General features: G+C 47.1%; 1 protein-coding gene across 3 annotated transcripts; it reads left to right on the top strand.

The window, feature by feature from the left end:
* The first annotated feature begins 1,482 nt into the window (after window positions 1–1,482).
* Window positions 1,483–20,042, top strand: LOC149329283 (uncharacterized). Of its 3 annotated transcripts, XM_089562179.1 has the most exons (9): window positions 1,483–1,580; window positions 2,351–2,397; window positions 3,485–3,532; window positions 3,967–4,002; window positions 4,156–4,258; window positions 12,364–12,518; window positions 13,291–13,344; window positions 14,543–14,578; window positions 19,863–20,042. In XM_089562179.1, exons 1-9 carry the CDS (start codon window positions 1,514–1,516, stop codon window positions 19,908–19,910), a joined length of 594 nt encoding a protein of 197 aa, XP_089418305.1. In that variant the 5' UTR covers window positions 1,483–1,513; the 3' UTR covers window positions 19,911–20,042. The 3 variants fall into 3 exon arrangements, with proteins under 3 accessions (XP_089418305.1, XP_089418308.1, XP_089418306.1); XM_089562182.1 differs by lacking the exon at window positions 3,485–3,532; XM_089562180.1 differs by lacking the exon at window positions 14,543–14,578.
* The last annotated feature ends 586 nt before the right edge of the window (window positions 20,043–20,628 follow it).

Below are 20,628 nucleotides of genomic sequence, written 5' to 3'. Positions count from 1 at the left end.
AGGCAGAAGGTAAGCAAAAAGCGGCCGGTGGGTCACTATGGCGTAGGTTTCAAATTGGCTTCAAAAAAATGTGACGTAACCGCGTTTCCTGAGTTCTTTCCTTGCTCTATGATGAGAATCTGTACAGTATATGTACGGCTGCTCACGGATATATATGAGACACGCCGCGATAACCCACCGCGTTCGGTGGTTCCGCCCTGATCCTGACATCATGAGTGTGACGCTGAAAAAGGGCATAAAGCTGGCGATAGCTGCGAATTTCGCCTGTTTGGTTTCGCTTTTCCCTAGCCTGAAACTAAAGACAGAGCATTGCAGTCGACGACCCGGAGTAGCTCACCTAGTCAGCGAAGGAGAAAAATAGCTATAGGGTGTCTAGGGATAATGCCGTCGGGGTCCAATCAGAAGCCATGATCTAATACCAGATCGTCCAATGAAACAGGATTTTGTGCTTCGCGAAACGAGAGAACATACTTCGGATTGCCGAATCGAATGCACCACTATTCTTACTACAGCAGGGTCAACGACCCATTTCTCAAGCATTTCACCCATATTAAGCCGCGCACCAGCCCAGGAAAAAACTTGTACCCATTGTATCACTGGTGGGTGATACAATGTATCACCTGGCGGCACTGGGGATCGAACTCCGCACCTCCCGCTTGCGAGGCGGGTGCTCGAATGACTAGGCCACTGCTGCGGTCACTTTCGCATGGTGTTTCCATGGTGTAAGATAGACGAAGATTGCAATGTATCCGAGCACTAGTGTGAGCCGCTTGATGCAGCTGTTTGGTGTGAAAGGTGGACGTAGAGTACGGTCCATTGTTAAAGGGAACATGCGATCGCGTGGCCTCCACGCTTCACGAAGCCCTGCCACCTAGATGCGGCGAGAATATGCGGCATCAGGCGCACGCGCGGAATGACAAGCCGTCATGCTTACTGCGCTTGCCTTTTGTGCCGACAACTCCCACAAGTTGTTGGCGGCAGCGCTCCGCGAAGCGCGAAGGCCACGCGATCGCATGTTCCCTTTAACAATGGACCGTACTGTACATTCACATGTGCCATCCGACGTCAACAGGCGTTCAGAGAACTGCGCATTACTCTGCCAATGTCCTGTGAGAGGGCATGCGCATGTTGGTTGGCAACATAGCGAAGGCTGAAGCACGTCCCTATTTCACCGTTTTCTCTCTTTTTCGGACGCGCATCGTTTCCAGAACATCTGCCGTGCACTTTTTTCACTACATCCTGGCACGTGTAGCCATCGTCTCGCAAATTAAACCATAAAAACGAATAGCAAACAAAAGTTGCGTGCTCTTATTTCTGTTTCCCTTTTTTTTCTATTTGCTGTTGCCAGGAAGTCAGGCAATACAGCCTACATGCGTTGAGCCCAATCTTCCTCCATTTGGGCGCTGTGTTGTGCACGACGCCACATATTCGCCTTGAAATCCGCGGACTATAAAAAGAAGCGTCGTGTTTTTCGCATGGTGCTTGCGTTCAATGCTGTCTGTTGATACGAATCATGAGAACGAAAACATTAGTCCTGGCAGCGTTCGCCGCAGTTCTGCGCACTTCAAACGCCGGGGACGGTGAGAGTTGAAAAGCTTAATTCTTATGTTTTGTGTATAAATTTTAACGTAAAGAGAGCAGCCTGATTACTATGTACCGATTACATATGTCACTAGAAGACCTCAAGTCGTGTATAAACATTATGAAATCGTATTTACTTACGCCATTGTTTCCATTTTCACTGCAAGATTGCTTAGCAGCATTTCAGTGCACACCCCAGCCAGTATGTGGGTGTGTTATACCACAGAGCTATTTTGGAATAACTTCTGAACTTCTAAAATATTCTCGGCACCTCATGCTAAGCATGTTCAGTAGCAGCAATAATTTAGTACTTGCTTGGTTTTTTTCCCTATTCGATAGTGAGAATTACACTTTCGATGAAATGTGAACGCACGCCCACACATATCGAGTCATAGGAAGAAAAGACGTCATTAAAAGATGACGTACCATGCAGACACTGCAAATGGCTAATACGTGAATGAATTTATAGCGACAGTAAGCACGTCTGTTGTTCACTCTAAGCCTCTGATTCACTAAAATTTCCTTTAGTCTCATGTTGACCGTCCACGAGCTAAAGTTGGCGCATCCAGTAGTAGAGGGTTGCCTTAAATGTTATATTACCTTTACATGTGGTGTTGAAATGACATGGTTTATGACGACACGCTTATTATCTGTAGTTCAACTCATTATAGCAGAACAACAGAGAGGTATATGTTGCAGTTTCCTCTGCACAATATTACTGCGGTTCCTTGCGAGCACCTTATACTGATTTGTGTATTTCATTGTGCAGCTCCATGCCTGACGGTCACTCTGTCTGACTTCCTCACGAAGAACAGGGTAATGCCTTGAAAACACGTCAGTCCTTCATGATCGTCACTACATATTGTCCCAGTACGCCTGAGTGGTCCTGGAAAACATAGCTTAATACGTCACTCTTGTAATAGGCTGATTTCTGCATACAACCTGTGACAAATATCATAAAAGCGATTTAGTGTTCTAGGAATGATTTTTAGGCTTGCTTCGGAAGATTTCGCAAAAAATAAGATCGCAATAAATCGAGAGAAATGCTTACAGAAAGCCTAGTTTGAAGCCTCAAAAGGGTGCTGTTGCTACAGTGCATGTTTCTAAGGAGAGGTGGTTTTACGATTGAAATAGGAGCATTGTTGACCTGATGCCGAATTAAGGGAAATGTATTGATTCCGAAGAGTTCAACAAGAACCGAAATTTTTTCTCGTATATATATTTATATTTGTTCAAGAACACCTTTCTGCACTTATGCGTTACATGGATTAAGATTTCAAATTTAGAGTTACCATTGGTGCTCTGCGTGATAGCACGTTGATAAAAGAAGTTTTGAAACGGAGAAATGGCTTGAACGCCTTGCTATTACAAAACACTGCAGAACCTCAACACAAATGTACTACTTCAAAGTTGAAATCGTATAAAGTTAGGAGCACATATCACTGAAGCAATATATTTTCCCGATGGGTACAATAAACCTTAAATGAGCGGAGTATGCTGTACAGTATACATCTTGGAGAAATGGGGTGAATTTCGCTTATGGTCGCAAAATGCATGTATTGTTCACACTATTGCTACTATTGGATTTCCGAACAAGCGAGCGAAGCGAAGTCGGAGTCCCTAATGTCGTGATGTATGAGCATTTCTTAACGATGTACCGTCTTTGCCAGAAGTAACCAGGCTGCCCGGTTTGCTTCTCAGTCGTTTATTAAAGCTATTATGCCCGTCCTCAAGCTCTAATTCTCTGTACGGTGAGGAGGATCTCTGTCCTCACCTTCAAATAACTTTTTGGTCTTTAGGGGAACCGTAATGGCTCTACAATACGAATGAGAAGCAAACCATGCAGCCTGGTTACTTTTGGCAAAGACTGTACATCGCCTTACGTTCGGTTATTTTTTACCAGACAAAGTGCACAGATGTCCAGCCTACCGACATTTGCGCACCTCTCAATGTGAGTTACATCTTGTTTTTACCGAAGCTTCCTGTGCTTTGCTGCCAAAAGTTCTGCTCAGTTCTTGCGTTCTATAAATTAAGTTTCGCATTTTCCTAGTCCGGATCATGTAGCGTAGACGCTTTTAAGTACATTCTCTCTCTACGGAAAGTGTAGCACAGAGTATAGATAGCCGGATCAAGAGGAGACTTTAAAACGTCTCAGGTTTGTGAAATACTCAATTGCTTCGACATAGGTGTTTTTTTGGAGTTCTTGCATTAGGCTACCTTATTTTTTAAATAAGTGTGCTTAGGCTAGGTGAAATGTCCTGGCACGAGCAAGAATTCTTCAAGTATGACTTCTTTTTTCACATGCCGAGATTTGTACTCTTTTATGCAATCTGTCCAGAAGAAATGAATAGGCAGAGCATTGCCTAATCTTCCTTTCTATTACAGGAAAACGACACACAAACAGTGCGGGACCTGTTAAACGTAAGTGACCTTGGGAACTTCACGGCTTCATAGAGTCACCTTACCGAGTACTTAGCGTAGATTTGTGGCCTAGTTAAAGGTTGGCCTCAGATAGAAACACGTGTCATACGAGGCAATGAGGTGAATCAATAATACTTACTGTTGCCCTTTCAGTGCACAAGCTACGACCTTGAGTACAAGGTGATCTACCTGACGGCTGTGATGCAGGACGCTGTGGCAGCGACGCTTCCCGAAGAACTGCGCAACGAGAGTTGGAGTATGTAAAGGTGGTGCAGGAATTAACTGCACTGTCCTTTTTTTTCTCAAAGTATTCAGTGTCAGAGAAGCACCATGAAATTTTTGTGAAATACGACCAATGTTTGGTTGTTTACAAATAACACTTTGTAATGGGAACGACCGGCATCCGTTCACGCGGTGCGACGAAGAGGTGAACGAAGTGCTGTGCTGGTTCCGGAGTGGCTATGCACCCCTCTTCTTGGCCGATCCCCCTCTGTGGGTATGCGCCATCCCATGAGGTGAACAACAACAACAACAACAGTGACTCTGGGTGTGTGCCTGCCGTGACGCGTCTTTGATCAACGGCCTCCGACCTGCGCTTCGAAGACGCACCCGTACACTTGGTGGAGGTGCTTCGATCCCCGTCCCGGTGCTCAACCTGGAACTTCGGAGCGGAACGCAACTTGCACCGCCAACAATGCCAAACACTTCGACGCAGTCATCGCCGGCCATCCCTCCCACCGTCCTCTGTTCCGGAGTCCAACGCCAGCGCGACCCTTCCCCATTTAGCGGTACGGACGACCAGGACGTCGACGATTGGCTGGCCTCCTACGAGCGCGTCAGCACTTACAACCGGTGGGACGACGCCGTGAAGTTGAGCAACGTCCTTTTCTACCTCACAGACGTTGCAAACTTATGTTTTCGTAACCATGAGGCCGACCTTCCCACCTGGTCTTCATTCAAGGCAAGCTTCGCGGACGTTTTCGGCCGCCCCGCCGTGCGGAAACTTCGCGCCGAGCAACGTCTCCGTGCTCGAGCCCAGCTACCGGCTGAAACATTCACCAGCTACATTGAAGACGTGGTCGATTTATGTAAGCGCGTCAACCCTTCGATGCCAGAGACTGACAAAGTTAACAACATTCTCAAAGGGATAGCCGATGACGCTTTCCAAATGCTCCTGGCGAAGAATCCCACCTCCGTCAGTGCCGTCATCGAGCTGTGCCAGAGCTATGACGAGTTGCGCAAGCAACGCGCTTCTACGCGGCAGTCTGGTGCGCCTACCGAGAGTCTTGCTGGCTTGTCTCTTGGTCCCTCGTCTTCGGACCAATCCCTATTCATGGAGCGCGTAAAAGATTTTATACGCGAGGAAGTCGCCCGCCAGCTTTCTCTTCTCCATCACGTTCCAGACCGTGTGCCCTACTGCCGACCTCGCGCCCTCCCTTGCGCCGACTATCCGCCGTGTTGTTCAGGAGTAGGTCGCTGCAGTCCTGCCATCCAGCCCCCCGCCTCCTCCTGACGCAGCACCACTCACTTATGCTGAAGCCGTCAGCGCTTGTCTCGCTCTGGGGAGGCTGTGCATCCGTACGGATACGATCCCGAGCCGCCCTTCTCTTGGCTCTTCTGGCTCGTCTATGCCTCGTTCCCAGTATTCTACTCGTCGCTCGCCTTCCCCTCGCCGCCGTTCAATTTCCCCAATGCTTCGGCGACCGGAACCCATCCGCGAGGAAAACTAACTGCCGCAGTTCCGGAGGCAAGAACTGCGTCTTTTGCGAACTCGCCAAGTCCTCCGTTTCCTCCCGCCAACGTGATTCATGCGATTGTCGAAGGTGTCCCTGTTCTCGCGCTCGTTGACACGGGCGCTGCCGTGTCTGTGATTAGTGACTCTCTTCGCCGCAAAATTCGCAAGGTGACGACGCCCCTGTCTGACTTTTCGCTCCGTACGGCCAGCTCACAGCGCATCCACCCCATCGCAGCCTGCACGGTACGAGTTTCTGTCAACGACGTAGCATATATCATCGAGTTTGTTGTGCTGAGTGCGTGCTCTCACGATGTCATCCTAGGATGGGACTTCCTCTCAACCCACCGTGCAGTGATTGATTGTGCTCGTGCTGAACTCGCGCTATCCTCGGTGTGTAACGTTTCCGTGTGCGACCTGCCAGTGCCCACCGCTAAACTTCTCGTAGCTGCCGACACCGCCATACCTCCCTTCTCTTCTGCCCTCGTCCCGCTCCTACCTGACTCCACCTTCAGTAGCCCTGTTCTCTTCACACCCACCACAGCTGCCACCCGCCGACACCACCTTCTGATTCCTTTCGCCGTTCTCACGATTTCCGATGGTCACTGTGCCATTTATGTCTCCAACCCTTTTGCTTGCCCGTCCTCACTCCTTCGCGGTGAATGTCTCGGTCGTGTCGAAGAACTGGACCCTGCTCTTGCCCACGAGTTCTCCGATCACCGTGCCTGTCCCGAGGTTGCTCTCCTGGACATTTGTGCGACCACGCCCCATCCGCTTCCCGTCGACGTCTTTCAACGCGCCATCGCTGCCGACCTTCCGCTCGCTCAACGTGACCAGCTACTCACACTTCTCCAGCGCTTCAGCACGTCTTTTGACCTTTCCCAACCATATTTGGGCCGTGCGTTTGCCGTCTCTCACGAAATCGACACAGGTACGCACGCCCCCTTGCGCCAGCGACCATACCGCGTCTCGCCCACAGAGCGCCGCGTCATCCGTGACAATGTCGACGATATGCTACAGCGCGGCATAATACAGCCCTCTCACAGCCCTTGGGCCTCTCCTGTTGTCCTGGTGACGAAAAAAGATGGCTCCATTCGGTTCTGCGTGGACTACCGTCGTCTCAACCAGATTACTAGCAAGGATGTTTATCCTCTTCCCCGAATCGACGACGCACTAGATTGCTTGCAGGGAGCGGAGTATTTTTCGTCCTTAGACTTACGCTCTGGCTACTGGCAAGTACCCATGGCTGCCGCTGACCGACCTAAAACCGCTTTCGTCACCCCAGACGGCCTGTATGAATTCAATGTCATGCCATTCGGCCTATGCAAGGCTCCAGCCACATTCGAGAGAATGATGGATAATATTCTCAGCGGGCTCAAATGGGAAACGTGTCTGTGCTATCTGGATGACATTGTCGTTTTTTCCAAAGATTTTTCTTCTCATTTACTACGCCTCCAGCGCGTTCTCACGTGCCTTACTGCTGCCGGGCTACAGCTAAACCTGAAGAAATGTTACTTCGGTGCCACGAAACTGACGATATTAGGCCATGTCATCTCCAAAGATGGCGTCCTTCCTGACCCTGCCAAACTCCGCGCCGTCGCTGACTGTCCCAAACCGACCACCTTAAAAGAACTTCGCAGTTTTGTAGGCTTGTGTTCCTACTTCCGCCGCTTCATCCGGAATTTCGCCTGTATCATTGCACCTTTAACACAGCTTCTTGCCGGCAGCCCGAATCTATCGTCTTGGTCCCCCGCTTGCGATGACGCATTCACCACTTTACGTCGCCTCCTGGTCTCCCCCCCCCCCCCCCCCAATACTCCGCCATTTTGATCCCGACTGTCCGACCGAGATTCACACTGACGCGAGCGGTGTGGGGTTGGGCGCAGTTCTTGCCCAAAGGAAGTCTGGCCATCCGGAATATGTTGTGGCTTACGCCAGCCGCGCCCTCACCAAGGCGGAATCCAACTATTCTGTCACAGAAAAAGAATGTCTCGCCATCATTTGGGCTATTGCCAAGTTCCGCCCTTACGTCTACGGCCGGCCGTTCTATGTCGTCACCGACCATCATGCTCTCTGCTGGCTGTCCTCGCTCAAAGATCCCTCTGGCCGACTTGCCCGCTGGGCTTTACGTCTCCAGGAATTTGATATTCAGGTTATTTATCGCTCTGGACGCAAGCACTCCGACGTAGACGCACTTTCCCGTTCACCACTCCCTTGCGATTCCGCCTCTGCCCTCGTCTGTGCCTACGATTTCTCGTCGTTCGGTGTCCCTGATATGCTTTCCGAACAACAGCAGGATCCTTGGATCAATTCCCTCCTCACCTTACTGTCTAATCCCTCGCCACTTTCTTCGTCCCGGACTCTTCGTCGCCAAGCCCGCCATTTTGCCGTTCGTGATGGCCTCTTATACCGGCGTAACTACCTCTCCGACGGGCGGAAGTGGCTGTTGGTGATTCCTCGCCACCTCCGTGCTGCGATCTGCGCCTCTTTCCACGCCGATCCACAATGCGGCCATGCCGGTGTATTGAAAACGTATGCTCGCCTGCGTCTGCGCTATTACTGGCGCGGTATGTACCGCTTCGTACGTCAGTACATTCGGTCATGTACAGCCTGCCAACGTCGCAAGAACCCTCCCCGCCACGACCCCGCTCCATTGCAGCCGTTACCCTGCCCTGCCCGCCCCTTTGACCGCGTCGGCATCGATCTTTACGGTCCGCTTCCAACGAGTTCGGCTAACAACCGCTGGGTCATCGTGGCCGTTGACCACCTCACCCGCTACGTAGAAACGTCGCCTCTCCAATCTGCTACCGCACAGGATGTTGCTTCTTTCATCCTACACCGTCTTGTTCTTCGTCACGGAGCCCCGAAAGAACTGCTCAGTGACCGTGGCCGTGTTTTTCTCTCGGAAGTCGTCGCGGCGCTGCTAAAGGAATGCAAAATCGTTCATCGCTGTACCAGCGCCTATCACCCACAAACCAACGGCATGACTGAGCGGTTCAACCGCACACTCAGTGACATGCTCGCCATGTATGTTGATACCGCCCACTCCAACTGGGACAAAGTACTTCCTTTCGTAATCTACGCCTATAATACGGCTACGCAGACAACGACGGGATTCTCCCCTTTCTTTCTCTTATATGGTCGCGAGCCTACATCCACCATGGACACCATCCTCCCCTACCGTCCTGAGCCTTCCGAGACCACATCCCTTTCCGACGCTCACATGTATGCCGAAGAATGTCGACAACTTGCGCGCTCTTTCACCACACAACTGCAGGGGCACCAGAAGCACCTTCGGGACCCCTCGGACCCTCCCGTGTCATATCCCTCCGGTGCACTCGTTTGGCTCTGGGTGCCTTCCTCCACTCCCGGCCTCGCCACGAAACTGCTTTCCCGCTATCACGGCCCTTACCGCGTTCTACAACAAACTTCTCCCGTGAATTACGTAGTTGAGCCCCTTAACCCATCTCCGGATCATCGTCGCCGGGGGCGTGAAACTGTACACGTCGAGCGTCTTAAGCCCTACTATGACCCGCCAACTCTTTCGTCCCCGTAAGTCGCCAGGATGGCTCCTTTTCGCCGGGGAGGTAACTGTAATGGGAACGACCGGCATCCGTTCACGCGGTGCGACGAAGAGGTGAACGAAGTGCTGTGCTGGTTCCGGAGTGACTCCTGGGTGTGTGCCTGCCGTGACGCGTCTTTGATCAACGGCCTCCGACCTGCGCTTCGAAGACGCACCTGTACAACTTCTATAGTGCGCAAATGTTAACCGCGCTTTGGGGCGTGGCAGTCAAGAAAGCTGCTCGGTTGTAGCTGTGCTATCTAGTATTTGCGCTTTCCGTTAGGTTTTAGGGTAACTTTTTAGGAGTGTAACGGAAGAGTTAGGCTACCTCCCCTGGAGCAAGGCTATTAACCAGACAAATGAATGGAAAAGACTTGGTCGGTATGGCATGCATGACATAAATATTCCCGAAAAGAGCGTGGGTTCGGAGCGCACCAGCGGCATGTGGTTATTTTTCTTCTGCTTTCTTCTCAGTTATTTTTAAAAGATAAATTACGCTATTATTCTCTAATTAATTAACACCAGAGATTAAAAAAAAATCACCCATGCTCCTTGCTTCTGTTGGCTGGAGTAAGGCTGTTTATTTTGTCGCGAAATAGACGGGGTGGTGGTGGTGGTGAAAAACCTTAATTCTCAAAGAGAGTTCGGGGGTGAGAAAACCCCGCTGCATGGTCGGTATCCTTAGTCCGGGACACCGCACGACGAAGCCCCGTCTCGCGCCCGCTTTACTAGAGCCCTTGGGGACTCCAGTGTGGAGCAGTTGAGGAGGGCAGTCTCCCATGCCTCTCGGGTGGGGGAAGGGGGAAGGTGAGGATTTTGAGTACATGCCCACGCCGTGTGAAAGATGTCGCAGATCTCTCCACAGCGCGGGCAGCGCCCATCTATGTTCGGATCAAAATGTTTTGCTATGGCAGTACAGAAAAGGGTTCCTGTCTGCAGGCGCCGCAGAGTTCGCTCCTCCGCCTTACTCAGCCCCTTGGCAGGTGCCGGGTAGAGGCGGAGGCTGTCGCAATAATGAATTAAGGTTTCGCGGAACCGCAGAAGCGGTTTATGAGCTTCTGAGCCAGGAGAGCTAGGATGAGGAGCCCGGTGTGTGAGCGCTCAGGCGGCCGCATCAGCGGCCTCATTGCCTCGTAGACCCTGGTGGCCAGGAGCCCAGACTACCTTTGTGCGAGTTGGATAGGTGGGAGCCCGTCTTAGAATTTGGGAGGCAAGAGGTGATATTTCTCCTGCAAGATAATGTTCGAAGAAAGCATGCACCGTGTAATACTCGTGTCAAGATTTTCCGCGATGTATAGCTGAAAACACACAATTATAACTATAGCTAGCTGCCAAGTAGACTGGTAACTATAGTTAGCTGTGTACATGGCATGATAGTTAAATTATTTCGTTACCTTATTTTCTGAATACCCTATAAAAGCTTTGCTCGAGGAATCTGGCAAAACAGGCACCCTGACCTAAGCTGTATTAGTTTCAGGTGATGCTGGACACATAAGCACCGTATGGCTGCAAAATCAGCAGCGCTGAGGCTACTTCTCTATTCGTGGATGTGCACAGAAAATGTGTCGGACAGAAAAGTAAACGAAATGTAGTTTGCTCTAAAGCTATTTGTCTAGGGCGTGAGTGAATGAGTGAGAGTTAGAGTGAGTGAGAGTGAGGGAGTGAGAGTGAGTGAGTGAGTGAATGAGTAAACGTTTACTAAAGAGGATGGTGGTTGTAGCGCATGTGGCCCTCAGTCCAGGGCTCTGCAGGCTTCTGTCGACCTTCTGGCGATGAGAAGGAGCGCTGCCTGGTAGCCGAGGCATGCACATTTCCTTTTCGCAACAAAAAAATTTTGTTGCGAGGACAATTAAGTCACTACTGACATGCACCTGTTCAGTTATATCAGTAGGATGCAGAGCTCTGCTTCAGCGCCAGCTTTTTGTGACAAGAGGTAATAACAGTGTTCTTCAATAAATAAATAATACCGTTTCTTACAAAAAACCACCTCGTGTTACTGCATATAATTTTCATAACATAAAATTTAACTGGTGGTTCTGGGATTCTGGATGACCTGGCGCGTAGTGCTTTGGTTGACGGCATGGGTGGAAGAAGGAAAAATTACGGATGTAGTGCTTGGCAGGTCGTACAAGAAAATAAAATGAGCATTTCTAGCGGAAAGTGTTTAGACTTTTACCAAGGCGAGAGGAGTGATCATTTTTAGAAGATTTAATTAGAACCTGAGAGAGAGAGAGAGAGAAAAGCAGTAGAGGAAAGGCAGGGATGTAAACCAGGATGCTCCGATTGGTTACCCTGCACTGAGGGAGAGGGATGACGGGGGCGTGAAAGGATAAAAGGAAGTAAAAAAATGCGGTTCGTAGCAAGCACTACAGGGAATGACACACGCGCTGAAAGTCACAGGCCGCCGCAGCTGTAGCCTGCACACCTTGAAGGCTGCCGAGCGCTACGACCTGAGTAGAACTCATCGCCAGTCCTCTGTCTCTAACACAAGGCTGTCAGGCAGCGCGGAAGTTCCACTGGGAATAAAGGCTACTTGCCGCTGCGTCTTATAATCTGGATGACAATGTAAGACATCCCGACCGCATTTCGGAACGATGAAGCTGAAGGATGCGTTGTGCAATCTACTGGACGGTTACAAGAACTGGATTGAGCATATACAGCACCAGCAGTGCATTCTGTGTATCTGGCGTGTGCAAGCTGGAAATCAGCACATGCATAGTGCTCACGAATGTCTTAAGCAATGCAATTACTTGCTCGTTGTTGCTCAAGCTAATAACACTCATACTCATGACAACAATAACAGTTAATTCAAAAACACCTCCAGTCGAAATACCGGTACGTCGTCATGAAGCGAAGATCTCAGTTTAGAAACACGAACTAGGAAAAAGAACGAGAGGAACACAGAATTGTGTCTGAGTGCGCCGCCCGGTTCGTGATGCTGCCTAACTAACCAACCCTCCGAAACGTTTTAAAAGCAAGTCTTCGCTTAACCGTCGTCTTATTTTATTCTGAATGTTTTGGAGCTGGAACTAGCGTTTTTAGTGATTGCGATCTTTGCCTCTTTCAGTTCAGACAGAGACCATTGTGCGGATGTGTTCCTATGGGGTCACTCTTCCCAAATCTCGGTACAATCTGACTTGTGATGAATACCTGTCCCTGGTTGAAGTCACCTGCGAAGAACCTTCTTCGGTCATCGTTCCAGATGTTAACGGGATGGGTGAGGTGAGATAAACTGCCACCCTTTTTTATAGTTCCTTTGTTTCCTGGTTTCAAAAAGTTATACTTCGGTACGCTTCGGCGTTCTGTAGAATATAAACTGTCCCTAGCACTGGGATTATTAAAAACAGATGCACAGCAGGAGTCAGCAGGTCAATCGTTCATGATTAGCTTAGGTTCAAACGCTTTCTCTGCCGATGCAGGCGGCCGTTACACCCGTTACGTAGCATAATGATTTATATCTGTCTTGTGTTAATATTACCAATTATATCACTTGGCTTGCAGATCTACATATGATTTTGAACAGAGCTGATCAGGCTGCATATTAGTATAATTAAAGGCACAAAGTCTTTTCATGTCTTAAAAAGCCTTCAAATGCGGGCAGCAATGCGACTTGAGAGAATGCGAAGATCTATACCACTTCAGAATATAGCAATATTTTCGCGCGTATCGTTGGAAAGCCAACATTCGCTAGCAGTTTTAACCAATATTCTCTCAATTCTGATTTACTGAGGAATATTGTATTTTACAATATATAATAAAAGGCAAACATAATTTACCTTGGCGCTTTGAATGAATTGAAGAAAAGCGTCTAGCAGGCAGCATGCATTATAAGCCAAGAAGTGTCAAAATAAGCATCACTTGGACAAAATATTTTGCAACTGCATTAAACATTACGACGCGGACACCTCTTCACGGGTATACCATGATGCATGTATGCTGCCACGCTAACGGCGCCACTGTGGATTAATTTTCTGCTTAATTTATTATATTGCAGTGTCTTAAAAAGAACGAAGTCCCGGATCTCTGCACAGAAGGCGACGTACTGACTGTAAGTACTTCTGCTGAAGCCTCGCAAATTTGGCATTCGTTTCATTTTCGTAAATTAGCTGCGATTTTATTTCCTCTGGGGATGAATTTAAAAGGCGTGAGGGCCTCTTTGGCTACAGAGCTCAGCAGCATAAGTAATCTGTGGAGTGAGACACCCATTTTCCAAGGATCTTCCTCAGAGCAGCCGAGTACGAGGCCTTAAGAAAGCTTGTACACATTGCTCCACCCATGTGCATTTAGCAACACTGGGGATCGAACACCGCACCTCACACATATGAGGCGGTCGCTAAACCACCGGTCTAACCCTGCGGTGTTGTTCCTCTAATGCTTTGCGTGTGCGTTTTTTCACTTTTGTTCTTGCATGTGCGGGAGGCGACCATACTTTCTGCAATCTTTGCATAAAAACAGCACAACAGACGGCTGGCGCTAACTGTCAACACAGGCGCTGACTGTAAAGTTTCAGTTGACAGCGCCTGTGTTTCTGTCTTCTCTTCTTGGTCTCGTCTGTTGCGCTGTTTTTATGCAAATAGTGTATAAACTTGCCCGTATTATTCCTCTCTTGGTTTCTGCAATCGTTGTAGTCACCCTGAGCTTTTTCTACAATGTTTGAGATTGTCGTATGGACGCCATGCCTGAAAACTTCGTCACCACATTTAAATTAAACGCAAAGTGCGAGAGCCACTCTTAATCCGATGACGGTTAGCAGACTTGGTCCAGTCTTCGATGTCAAGTTTCGTGATTTTGGACACATGTTCGCTGAACAAACAATTTATGTGCTGTGCCAGCCTGATCAATCATTTGCTCATGGACCTGCCGTCACAACGACATGACAATATTACTTTACTGGCGGAGTAAGAAACGATTCGTAAGACGTGAGAGCATTCCGAAGAGTACTTTCTATCGTTAAGGCCTAGAAGGCACATGAGTAATCCGATCGAGGGTGCGAGATCGAAAAACTCACAGGAGAGAGCTCACCAAGCTGTGAACATAGTTATTATTTTTTTTTTGCTACATGTAGATGTGTATTATTTGCCTCAGGTGTTAATGACAACAGAGTCTAGTGTCTTAACTAATCTGTATATTATTGTGTTCAAAAACTGTTGCAGAGGTCACTGAAGAAGCTTTCCCAGAAAGCAAACAGAATAGAATGTTTGTGCCCTAAGTGCCCTAATCAGATATGTCTTGTGTTTTCTTTTCAGTGGCAAACCTTCATGGATCTTATAGCTCTAATGAGTGTAAGAAAATTTTTCTCAGTCTCGCGTAGTGGATGATGCATCACCTGCATGAAGTTTTTACTAAGACGACAATACTCCTGCCACAAAAGCGTCATTAACTTCATGCAGCCAAGTTAATGACGCTTTTACTCTTGTTAGCATTTCTCTATTACATTATTCGCTTGCGATATGCTGTCATATTTGATATCGCACTATTTTTTTCAACCGTATTAAATAAATATAAAGGGTGCGTCACCTAAGACTTTACATAACTTTGAAAAATAGACATATTGAATTAAAAGAGTGCTTTTTAGGCATAACATTGTCAGCGGTGAACTACACCAGAAGACAACTAAGGCGTGCTAACTAGTAGGCTGGTGAACTAATATTGAATAGTTAACTTCTTAACTATTAGTTAGGCTCTTTACTTATTGAGAGGCATGTAGCCCACCGTAAGTAATATCTATTTTGCTTACATTACGTCAAAATACATGCCCTGTCGAGAAGCTTGCAGGCAAAGTAACCTCTCCAGTGCACCTAACTCGTCAAAATAGACAAAATTTGTTGGGCTACAACGCCCAGAATAATTGCCTTTTCGAAATTGTAAAAAACAGACATGGATATTGCTTACTATGGGCTACACGCCTCAATTATTGAGAATGCGAACAGGAATAGTTAAAAAGATAACTATTCAATATTAGTTAGTCATTCTGCTTGTTAGTACGCCTTAGCTATGTTCTGATGTACAACACCACTGACGATGCCATACCGCATAAAGCGCCTTTCTAACTCAAAAACAATATTTTTAAAATTGTGTAAAGTCTTAGGTGAAACACCCTGTATACTGAAAGTAGGTAACATGCTGTCTGATATTAGTCCTTCTTAATATAAGCAGATAGAATTAATTTGCATAGTCTTGTGCATTCATGGCCTACGATGGTAGAATTCAGTCGCCGCGGTGGCTCAGTGGTTATGACGTTCGACTGTTGACATTAAAAAAGCGGGTTCGGTCCCGACCTCGGCGGTCGAATTTCGGTGGAGGCGAAATTCTAGGGGCCCGTGTACTCTGTGATGTCAGTCCACGTTAAAGAACCCCAGGTGGTTGAAATTTCTGGAGCCCTCCACTACAGCGTCCCTCATAGCCTGAGTCGCTTTAGGACGTTACATCCCAATAAAACAATAAAGATAGAATTCAACTCTATCTCGCTTGCATAGTTCGTCCTGAAGACATAATTTGCTGGCCTTCTGATGCAAACACCGCTGAAACCAATTTTGAGCGGCTTGTACCAGGCCATGATTTGGCCATCCTTCCGGCGGCCAAATCATGATCAATCAGTTAGACAGGCAGAGCAGATCGGTGGGGCTCAGAATTAACATGCAGAAAACCAAAGTAATGTTCAACAGCCTAGCAAGGGAACAGCAGTTCGCAATTGGTAGCGAGGTGCTGGAAGTAGTAAGAGAATATGTCTACTTAGGGCAGGTGGTGACCGCAGATCCGGATCATGAGAGGGAAATAACTAGAAGAATAAGGATGGGGTGGAGCGCATATGGCAGGTTCTCTCAGATCATGAATGGTAGCTCACCAATATCCCTGAAGATGGAAAGGAAAATGATAGGTGTAACGCTATGAGATGGGAAGAGGGCGGAGTGGGTGAGGGAACGAACGCGGGTTAATGATATTTTAGTTGAAATCAAGAGGAAGAAATGGGCTTGGGCAGGGCATGTAATGCGAAGGCAAGATAACCGCTGGTCCGTAAGGGTAACGGAGTGGATTCTAAGAGAAAGCAAACGTAGCAGGGGACGGCAGAAAGTTAGGTGGGCGGATGAGATTAAGAAGTTTGCGGGGATACAGTGGCGTCAACTGACAAAGGACAGGGTTAATTGGAGAGACATGGGAGAGGCCTTTTCCCTGCAGTGGGCGTAGTCAGGCTGATGATTATGATAATGATGATGATCCCTGGATCTCAGTCGCTAGAGGCAGCACAGCAACTGATCAAGGCGGCGGTCAGACCTGCTACGCAGAGGAGGCTGCCAAGATTCTCTGACTCCAGATATTCCATAATTAGAAGCTGCACCTGGCAAAGTTTAACGCTAGAAAATTATCAAGTGAGGCTAGGCTAGCAATGCTGTTCGACAAACTAGCTGATATTAGATGCGCAGTCGCAAGCTTTAGTGCGGTTAGGAGAACAGACGAAGCTCATACATTGATAATGAGCGGGCACTTAATATGCTATCGCGATTCAGTGGACAGGCGAGAGCTGGGCGTGTGATTCCAGGTCAATAAGAATATATCTGGTCACATAGAGGAATACGTGGAGTTAACGAGAAGTTACAGTTGTAATTACACGTCATGGGTGGTAAGAATTTAGTGTACGCTCCTGCATCCACTCAAGTGATCAGATAATAGAAATATTATATGAAGACGTGCTATCAGCAATAAAACACAGTATATTGTACTAACCAGTCACTTTTGTGCCAAGGTATGCTCGTATTAGTTCTAGGAACAGGAAAGGGGAGTTATTGTAAGAGTTCGCAGAATGAGATATATTTCGAACCATGAACAGCTTCTCCCGCATAATGCCGCATATCGGAGAACCCTAAGTAGAAGTAAAAGAGCTTGAACGGCGAGGCTAACAATGCCACAGACTTGCAACTGTGCGCTCCCTCTAGTATACTGCAGGACGTGGAGGTGCACTCAATGTGAGATGTAGTGAGCATAGGGTGGTTAAGTCGCAAATTAGTCTGGACTTGCAGAGGGAAAGAAACTAGTGAAGTGGAAGCTCACCAACAAGTTAATGGTGAGAGGGAAAGTAGAGGAACTCCCGATATCGCTGGAGAACAGATATTCGGCTCAAACCGAGAACGAATACCTTTGTGTTCGAGCAATCAATGATGATATCACAGATATCATTACGTCATGAGCAATAGGAGTATAGGTTATGCCACCTACACAGGGTATCAATATGCTCAGGAGGCGAAATATCTGATTAACGCACGTCGTAGCACGAAAACATCTGATCCCAAAGATTGAAGAGAACTGCCAGATCTGTCAAAGTTTACCTTTATGTGTGAGATAATTGAGGTAAGGACTAAGGCAGTATAATGTGCAGAGAATAAAGAATGCTTTAAAAAACAGAGGTAGCCGGTAGCATCCAAGCGGTGCGGAAGAAACTAGGCATAAACAAATTCAGGTATATGCTTTGGGACAAGCACGTAATGTCGTTACTACAGTGGATGAGATAGTTATGATTGCGGACGAATAATACAGAGATCTGTAGAGTAGCCCAATTGATTAGAGTGATAATCACGGAGGCAGCATTGCAGGGTAAGTAGATATCCCGCCTATAACAAAAGAGGAAGTAAAGAAAGGCTTAGCAGCAATGGCAAGGAGAGAGCAGATGGTGGGAATCGGGTATCTGCAGATCAGTTGGAGGAAACAGGTGAGACTGTGCTAAAAAAACTATCCACCTTGTACACACAAATTCTCATAATTTAGAGTCTACCGGATTCTTGGAACAACGCTAACATTATTTTAATCTATAAAAAGGAAATTTCAAGCACGTGAAAAATTACACACAGATGAACTTACTGCTCGTCGCCTACAAGGCGTTTAATAAGGTAATTACTGAGGGAATAAAGACAACGTTAGACTTTCACTAACCAAGAGAGTAGGCAGGCTTTGGATGCGGCCGTTCAACAATCGACCACAATCATGCTACCAATCAGTTGAGAGATAAATGCGCAGAATATAAGAAACACCTAATATAGCGTTCATAGATAACGATAAAGCATCTGACTCAGTCAAAACCCCGGCAGTAATGCAGCTATTACGGAACCGGGGTGTAAAAGAGGTATATAAAAGTTGAAAACACCTATAGCAGTAGCTAAGCCACCATTGTCCTCTATACAAAACCAGTAAAACGCCAGTAAGGAACGGTATCGGGTAGTGAGACACGATCTCTTTGGTAGTATTCACCACGTGTTTACTGAAGTTGTTGAGAGATCTCTGTTGGGAAGAGTAGGGATGATAGGTAATAAAGAGTATGTTAGTGATCTGCGATTCTCTGATGACACTGCCGTGGGAAGTAACAATGTGACGAATTACACAGCATGGCAGGAAAACCAGAATAATGGTTCCAGAAATTAATGTTTAGAATACTAAACTGTTTTTCAACAGTCCTGTAAGGAAACAGCAGTTTATGACACGCAGCGAAGCGTAGGAATTAGTAAGGGCTTCTACTTAGGCAGGGAGTGCAGATGCGGACAACTACAGTTAAAATGCGCATTAGTCAGGTATTGTGAGATCATGAATAGAAGTGTACGAGTAGTCAAAAAGAAAAATTGTATATAACAGCTTTGTCTCACGGTTCCTCGCCTACGGGGCAGGAACGCGGTGGAAAGCTAAAAGGGTTCAGCATAAATAGAGGACAACGCGACAAGGTTTGCAAAAAAAAAAAAAATGGTGTAACGTTAAGAGACAGGACGTGAGCAGAGTTGGCAGGGAACAAAGGCTTGTTAATAACACCCCAGCCAAATTCTAGAATGAGAAAAGGGTATGGGCAGGTCCAGTATTATGAATGCAACATAACGGACGGGATTCCAAGAGAAGGAAAGTGTGCCAGTGGGCGGCTGGAAGTCAGCTGCCCAGAGGTTTGCAGTGATAACCCGGCCTCAGTTTGCGCAGGACAGGGTTATTTGGAGAGATATGGGAGAAAACTTTGACCTAGAGAGGGCCTAGTCAGGCTGTTAGTTATTGTGGTGTGACAGCGAAAACACATGCTATTATTTTTACACTGCTTACAATGCTATCTTTGTATTTGGCTTCTTTGTTATTTTTTTGTTAATCACTACAGGTAGTACAAACAATAAAGAGTTTCCTAGATGCAGCAATAAAATTAACTCCGCCTATATCCGCACAAAAAATAGCTGCCTGCTTTTGCCTACCCCTCTAGGTGCATCGCCTTGAAAAATTAATTATAGTGACATACCATAAAACTCACTTTTCAAAGTGATAGAACCCTATACCGTAATATCTTTCAGTGTTGGTTTGGCTGCGAGATATAAAGTAATGAAGCTGCACGTGGTCCTTGAGGGAAGGTACATTTGAACAACTGGGTTCCTTTCCGTGCTCACTGGCTGGAAAAAAAATTTCCGCTAGTATTTGTAGTGTGGTGTAATTAGTAATGGATCAAAAAGAAGATTGCGTGGTTTATTCTTCGTCTCAGGAAATAAAAAGTGTAGCGCCGAAAAATTGCGCCTTTAATGCGCCAATACTCTTTACTGAAATGAATCCATTTTCTTTCAGTGCGTCTACTACCGCATCACAGCGATCCTGCCGTACCAGGAATACTGAATGTAATTTCTTCGACGCAGCTCAACAAGGAAGACCTTGTACCCAGTTGCCCGAGAACCACTGAATATTATGTGGCCCCAAGAAACTAGAAACACTCTGCATCTTCATCAATAGTAAATTGTAGATCGTCTGTATGCCACCCAGAACACTGCAATGAATAAAATATGGCACAACAATGCATGCTCGTCTTTTTTTTTTGTTCGCTTGCGGGAAGAAACAATATTGGTTGAAGCGTTGCACCGAAAAAAGCCCCTGGTTCTCGTTTTCTAACAAGTCAGTCGGTAACAAGTCTAAGCAGTGAAGCGGGAATGTATGACTTCCTTTCGATCTTGTTAACCACATTTCCTGAGAGGCAGGAGGGTAAGGAGTTGTATTGAAAGGGTACTGATAATGAGATCAACTAACATGACGGCTGCATTCCCAGTAACAGCACCAGGACCTAGAGATACCCAAATCATATCCTCATATTGTCATTGCTGCTAAGACTTCCGAGGGATGATCATGGGATGTCCTTGTTTTGGTTGCTCTGCCAGGGTGCCCAGTGAATATCCCATTCGGCCTTATTAATGGCTCTTATACATTTTATATCTGTATTTCTGCGCGTATATGAGTTATATTTGCTTCTAAAGTACCTCTTATAGTTGCAAATGTTAACCTCAAGTAAACCATTACTGCAGCATGATAGCGCTTAAAAAGCAGCAATTGGTAACACAGGGCC

Source organism: Amblyomma mixtum, chromosome 9, assembly GCF_055824585.1.
Source record: "Amblyomma mixtum isolate Tamu chromosome 9, ASM5582458v1, whole genome shotgun sequence".
In the NCBI taxonomy this organism is placed as follows: Eukaryota; Metazoa; Arthropoda; class Arachnida; order Ixodida; family Ixodidae; genus Amblyomma; species Amblyomma mixtum.
This window is presented reverse-complemented; position numbering and strand designations above follow the sequence as displayed.